Source organism: Gymnogyps californianus, chromosome Z (assembly GCF_018139145.2).
Source record: "Gymnogyps californianus isolate 813 chromosome Z, ASM1813914v2, whole genome shotgun sequence".
Classification (NCBI taxonomy): Eukaryota; Metazoa; Chordata; class Aves; order Accipitriformes; family Cathartidae; genus Gymnogyps; species Gymnogyps californianus.
The window spans coordinates 65,308,270-65,315,089 of NC_059500.1; the positions used below are offsets into that span (position 1 = coordinate 65,308,270).

A 6,820-nucleotide genomic window follows, 5' to 3' on the forward strand; every position below is an offset into this window, starting at 1 on the left:
TTCATTTTTCTGTATGGTTTACATTAAGAAGATGCTCTATAAGACGACAGTGTGGACTGCCGTGAACAGGTGCTCAGCTAGACGAGCGTACTGACCAGCAGCCCCTCCCCACCCTCTGCCTCTTCTCATGCTGTTTCCTCCCTATTCACCCTGATCCTTGTCTCTCCCTGCTACTGCAGTAAGTTTTGCTGTCCCTTTCATATGTTAGTTTTGCACAGTCCTGCACGCCCCCTCAAATGATGATCATGGTGATCATCTTTCCCCCTTTATTGATCGAAGTTCATGTTGACCCTCTTCAAGGCTATACCAGAGCACTTCCTTTAATGGCTCATCAAATCAGTGGCTGAAGCCTTCTGGTCTTCGTTATTCTCTCTTATCACTTGCTCACAATGTTTGTCTGTCTTTTCCTCTGTTTCTTATTTATTTTATACTGAATATTCCTTAACCAGATACCTTAATGAACCAGATGCTCTTACATCCCGCCTATCCACACCATTCATAATTATGAAGTGAAATTTTAGATCACCAACTCAGCTTTCAAGAATGAGGAATATTTGGGGAGGGGATTGGGGGCAGGGAGGGTTTGCCATTAAACAATTGCAGTCAAGTAGGAACTCTGTATGTACAGGCAGAGGCATAGTGTAGAAGATAATTTTTTTTTTAATCTGAAAAATACGGATTTCATACAGCAGAGGTTAATGGTGTACAGAAAGGGCACTGAGGAAAATGCATGAGAATGCAAAATACATGGAGCTATCCAGTTAGATTATCATAGTGCTGTGCTAAGAGAGAAATACAAGCTGAAAGTAAACCAGCTTGTGCATGTTACCCTACACCCAATTCTGGAAGAGGCAAGTTCTCCTAATAGTTTGCTAAGAACTCTGAAGGAAGAGTGATCACATCTGTTATCCTTTTATGAATTGTGATAAACTAGTGGTCTATACTATAGATAAACTATATATAAAATATACATTCCTTGAAGATAAAAATTAAATCTGCACCCTGAACAATTTCCTGGATTTTGTTCTAGTTGGTCTTTTATTTGTATCCTTTGGAAACATCAATTAGAAATACATGTCAGTAATTCAACAACTAACAAGCTCCTGTTTGTCTTGGATTTGAATTTCACATATCAGTTGTTGGTTTTAAATGGCTAAATCCTAGTGAAATTGTTAATTGTCCTTGAGTTCTTCTCCCTTACTTAACTGTGATGAATAGAGAGGTTTTGTTCCATTTATATATGGTAACATTGAAATTCAGAGGCATTCTTTGTGTTCCTCTAGCATGGCCTGCTTTTTAATCTTTTAAAGAAATAGCTTCTTTCAGTTGTTATTAAGGGGATGTATTGTAATAACTAGGACTGCACCCTCTCCTGAGTGAGCAACAGTTTTCTGCAAAACAGATGAAACAGGTCACACTGTGGTGTACAGATAAGTACAGTTACCTTAAAATTAAAAACAAAAAAGACAACAGTGACTTTCTGCTTCTGCAGTGTATGTGAGCAACTTTTGTGCCTGTGTTCTTTTGGGTGGATGAACTTTCTCTTTTTTTCCGTTTATTTAATAAATACTTCTGTTACCACCTTTGTGTTACTTTTCTCAAAGCATTTGTCAGACACAAGACCAGTATCAATGGATCTTTCTCACCATAGTCACAACAGGGCTCTTCAGGGTATGTTTTTTATTAAAGGCAGCATATCCTACCGGTCATTATCCTCTCCTTGGAGAGGATTTCCTGCTCTTGCCATTCAAGCTGCAGAATTCCCACCTCCTCTCTTTTGCTGCTGCCGTCGTAGATTGCTTGAAGCTCTCTTTTCCGTTTCCCATTGATGTCTTCCTCATCACTCGACCCGGGAGAGGTTTTCTTTTTCCTTCTACAAGTCTTTCCTCATCTATAGCAGACTTGATCAATGGATCATATAACAAAATTGTATCTGATAAAATAGTTATGTCTGGCCTCAACTCTGCTTCTGTAAACAAGTGGTTGCAGTGCAGTAACATTTAGATTTCCCTCCATTTGGCTGTTTAAAATAGCGCTCCATTACATAAATAGTCCATGGATGGAAGTGGAATCAAGACCCAAACTGCCCAGAGACCTCCAGTGTTCCTGGTATCTCCCCTGGTGACCTCAAATGAAAGTATTACTTACGTGGACCGACCTGTAGCTGTTAAAGCTCACTAGGTTCCGAGTTAAAATGCTAGGAGCTGGGAGACATTCATTTTAGTAGTGGCAAAACGGAAGACGCAGCAACCTCAGCTGTCTCGGTTCAGGCCCTGCCGTGACTGGTTTTACGGCACTTCGGCCCGGCTTGCTCTCCGTGCCCTTCCAGAGAGAGGGCACCGTGCTCGGCGCTGTTCTCTGGAGGTCGCGGTCCTACGGCGACTCCACCGCAGCCGGCTGACCCGGTGGAAAGCGTTGGAGAAGAGCCAGGCCTTTTGGTAACTCGGTTCCTTTTTGGCCCGGTTGCGGATTTTGTTTTGGAGACGACGCTCCCGGCAGTGCCCAGCCGGCCTCCCCGCGGCGGGCGGGGCGGGGCGGGGGGGCCCGGGAGGCGGGCGGCGATGGCCCCGGGGCCGCCCCGCCGCTCAAATAGCCGCCGCCGCCGCGCCTGGCAGCGGAGCCGGCACGGCCGCCCGGCCCCCCACCCCATGGTGACGGCGGCGAGCGGGCGGCGCGGCGGCACTCCGCAGCGGCGGGGGCCCGGCCGCTCCCCCGGCCGCTGCCCGCGGCGCCCGGCACGGCGGCGGCGCCCGGGGACGGCGGCGGCGGCGGCGAGGGAGAGGGAGAGCCCGCAGGAGCTGCAGGCGTTCCGCGATTACGGGGAGAGCTGGTACCGCTCCCGCAAGGGGCTGGAGAGCCGCTTCCAGCCGCGGGAGCCGCTCGCCCGGCAGCCGCAGGTGGGGGCAGCGGGGACGGCGCCGGGGGCGGGCGGGGTAGCCCGGTGCCGGCCCCGCCTGACCCCCGCTCCCGGTGCCGCAGGTGACGGCGGAGGCGCGCTGCAAGCTGGTCAGCTGGCTCATCCCCGTGCACCGGCACTTCGGCCTCTCCTTCGAGGCACTCTGCCTGGCCGTCAACATCCTCGACCGCTTCCTCGCCACCACCCCCGTGGCCGCCGACTGCTTCCAGCTCCTGGGGGTGACGGCGCTGCTCATCGCCTGCAAGCAGGTAGGGCGGCCCCGCAGCCCGGCTGCCCCGCCGCCGGGTCTCTGCAGCCCCCTCCTCGGCCACCCCGAGCGGCTCCGGCGCCAGTGCAAGCCCCGGTCGGGCCGGGCTCCGCACCCTTCCCCCCCCCGCGCTGCTCCCCCGGCTGCAGCGTCCCCACCCCCTGTCCCCCTCGCAGGTGGAGGTGCACCCCCCCAGCGTGAAGGAGCTCCTCGCCCTCTGCTGCGGCGCCTTCACCCGCCAGCAGCTCCGCAACCTGGAGTGCATCGTCCTGCACCGCCTGGGCTTCGACCTGGCGGCGCCCACCGTCAGCTTCTTCCTGGAGCACTTCAGCCGGGTGCGGCTGGAGGCGCGGGGGGCCGACGCGGGGGAGGCGGCGGACGCCAGGAGCCTGGCGGGGGCGTCGCGGAGCTCAGCCTGGCCGACTACGCTTTCACCAAATACGCCCCCTCCCTGCTGGCCGCCGGCAGCCTGGGGCTGGCGGACCGGCTGCTGCGCCACCGCAGCCCCCTGGACCTGCGGGTCAGCGGCTACCCGGAGAGGCTCCTGCGGGACTGCATGGACCAGCTGCAGCTCCTGGTGTCCCTGAACGGGCAGTCCCTGCCGCTCCTCCTGCCGCCGGAGGTGGCCCAGAAGTGCCCCTGGCTGCGGGGCGGCCGCTGACTGCGGGGTGATAACGGCGGAGCCACCCATCACTTGGACCTGTGGCGACCGCAGTGTTTGCCTCGGCCTATGAGCTGAGCTGGCTCCGTGCCGACTCCGTGCTGGCTCGTCGTTTCTGCTCCACAGAGTTGATGTAGAGTCTGATCCGCTAAGCGTTAGTGTCATGGGAGTTTTGAAAATTAGATCACGTTTTGCACACGATGTTACTGTATGTCAGTTGCACTGTCCCTTTGCTGTTTTTTTACAATCCAGCGTGTAAATAATATACAGAATCTCAAGTACTGTATTATTTATTTGGAGGGTGGTCCATAAAGGTAGCGGTGCAAGGACCGAATGAACGTTGAATAAACTCTTTTCTACTTGTCACCTGTACTCGTTTATTTGCTGGTGGTGTGTCTACACAGCTGGCAGAGGAAACACATTGGCACAGAACGAGTTCACCCTGACAGTTAACTCCAGCCTCCACAAAATAATGATGCCCGATGGTGTCATTCCCCTTTTCAAACTGACACACGCTGGCTTGGTCGTGGCTTGGGAAAAAAAAAGAAAAATTAGATGCACCGACCTAAGTGTAGGAAAACAAAACGTTAAATAATGAAACAGCTGGTTATTATTTTTCCAGCAGGTCTGTAATCCAGGTGCACACCCCTAACCAAGTTGGCACTGTAGCATGGGAAACATTCAAGGGAAGAAAACAGTCACAATGCTGCAAAATATTTTATTTTCTTCATTTTATTTCCTTTGTGCACAGAAGTGACATTAAAAGAACATATACACATCTAAAGTTGCCCTCGGGGGTGCTCGCCTTTCAGGGCAGCAGGGAACGGGTGAGCCGCAGCCTGGACTGCACTCCGAGCCCTGCCTGGCGCCCCGTGTTCGGGCAGAACGAGCAAAACTTGTCCGAAGTGCTGCGGCGGAAAATGCCCACAAGCCCATCACAAGAGGCTAAGGGTCGGTTTATCCCCCGCCAGCCCCGTCGCTGGTTTCAACTGGGCTCGGCGTAGCAGCGGTGGGGGACCCTCTCCCGGCGCGGGGCTCGGTACCGTCAAGATGCCGCGGGCTGTTTTTTTTTCATCACGCTTTCAACGGTGACGGCCCCTAGCCCTAGCATTTAATAGATATCCTCATAAAAACCAGCCCAGCCCCCAAGCTGACGCCCACACGCGGCCCGGCAGGGACCTGGGCGGGGGGGGGGACGGACGACACACGGACGGGACACACGGACACACAGAGGTGCTGGCGGGGGCGGCCGGGGCCTCGGCAGCGGGCCGGCAGCGCCTCTCCTCGGGTTTCCCTCCGGGGCAGCTCCCTCGGCCCGCCCCGGCTCCGCGGGCGCGGGGAAGGGCTCCGCGGGCGCGGGAGCCGCCGGCGCGGCCCGGGAAGGCGGCGGGAGGTTTCCGCGCCCCGGCGGAGGAAGGCAGGCGGGCAGTCCCCGGCATGGCCCCGGCCCCCGCGCCCTGCCCGCGCCTCTGCCCGCGGGGCGGCGCCGAGCGGGGCGCGGGGCGGAGGGCGCCCGCCGGAGCCGGCGCCGGACCGGGACCGGGGCCGCGGCCGGGCCGGGGCCGGGGCCGCGGCGGCAGCATGGAGCAGGGCGGCCGCCGCCGGCCTTCGGCAGCATCTGCCCCAACAGGGTCCAGGGTCCGCCCGCCCGCCTCGCCAAGAAGCCGGCCCGGCCCGGCGGGGGCGCGGCGGGACCCCCCCGCCGCCCTGAGCCCCCGAGCGCCCCCGCCCCGGCCGCGCCGCAGCGGCGCCCCGCCGCCCCCGCCGCGCCCGCCCTCGGTGAGTCTGTCCGCGGCGGAGAGCCCTGACCCCCCGGCCGTGTCCCCTCCCGTGCCTCCCACCGCGCCCCCCTGGCGCCCCCCACCGTGCTCCCCAGCCCGGCATCCCCCGGCCATGACACTCCCACCGTGCCCTCCACCATGTCCGCCCGCCCATGTCCCCCTCTCTGTGCCCTCCCCTGTGTCCCCCCCGGTGTCCCCCCACCATGCTCCCCAGCCCTGCATCCCCGGCCGTGCCCCTCGAGGATGCGCCCCGGCCACGCTTCCCACTTCGCCGTGCCCCCTGGCTATGCCCATCCCTACCTGGGCTCCTCACCGCTGTCTCTCACTGTCCCCAGCACTCACCACCATCGACTGGCAGGATTTGGCAGCCTGTGCCCCCATCCTTCCCACCACCCCGGCTGGCCCTGTGACCCTGCAGCAGGTAACCCCCTGGCTGGGGCAGGTTTGGCCGCCCCAGCACAGGGCACCCACGGGGGTGGCCCCCTCCAGCCGATGCGTGCTGGCAGGCCCCCCAGCCTCAGCCTTCCCAACTGTGAAATGGGCACAGTGGAGGACAGCATCTTGTCCCACATGTTAGATGGGTTTGTGGCAAGGGCAGCGCAGGGGACAGGTGCCTGGGGGTGCTGGGGCTGTGCAAAGGTGCTGAGCACAGGCAGCAGTCCGTCTCAGAGCGGTATGGGCAGCAGTGGGCAGCGTGGGCAGGTCTGAGCCCTGGGCCCTGCTCACTGGCATATTTCCTTCACCCCTCCCAGGGTCCCTGCTTCCAGGGTGGACCAGAGTTTGATTTCCAGGAGTTCAGAGATGCTGTCGATGATTTTATATCTGGCAAGTAGATATTTTTCCTTACCTGAGCCAAACACACCTGTGTGTGCACATCAGCAGTCACGGAGTGTTCGGTCTCCTCTTTTTTTGCTTTGTTTTGGGGGTTTTGGATGCCCACGCACTGCGTGCTCTTCCTACCCTGGGACAGCCCATAAGGCAGTGCGTGTCTGCGCACCCCCTTAGAGGGACCTGGGCTGGCACTGAGCTTTCCCCCATGGGAGATGATAGGAATTAAATCCAAATGGATTTAGGGTGCATAGCTGCCGCAGTAGAGTAAAAGCACGTCGGGACATACCGGAGGGATGCTCAGAACTGGGATGGTGTGCTGGGGTCAGGGGAAGAGAGGATGTGAAAACCTCCTCTGTCTTAACACCTGTGGTTATTCCCTCCAG

At 58.1% G+C, this 6,820-nt stretch overlaps 1 protein-coding gene across 1 annotated transcript; it reads left to right on the forward strand.

The window, feature by feature from the left end:
- The first annotated feature begins 31 nt into the window (after positions 1 to 31).
- On the forward strand, positions 32 to 4,189 carry CCNO (cyclin O). Its single transcript, XM_050913619.1, is given in 5 exon segments — positions 32 to 69; positions 2,330 to 2,897; positions 2,980 to 3,165; positions 3,341 to 3,557; positions 3,560 to 4,189. Coding segments are annotated over 5 exon segments (1,275 nt in total). The 3' UTR covers positions 3,826 to 4,189.
- Positions 4,190 to 6,820: the final 2,631 nt, after the last annotated feature.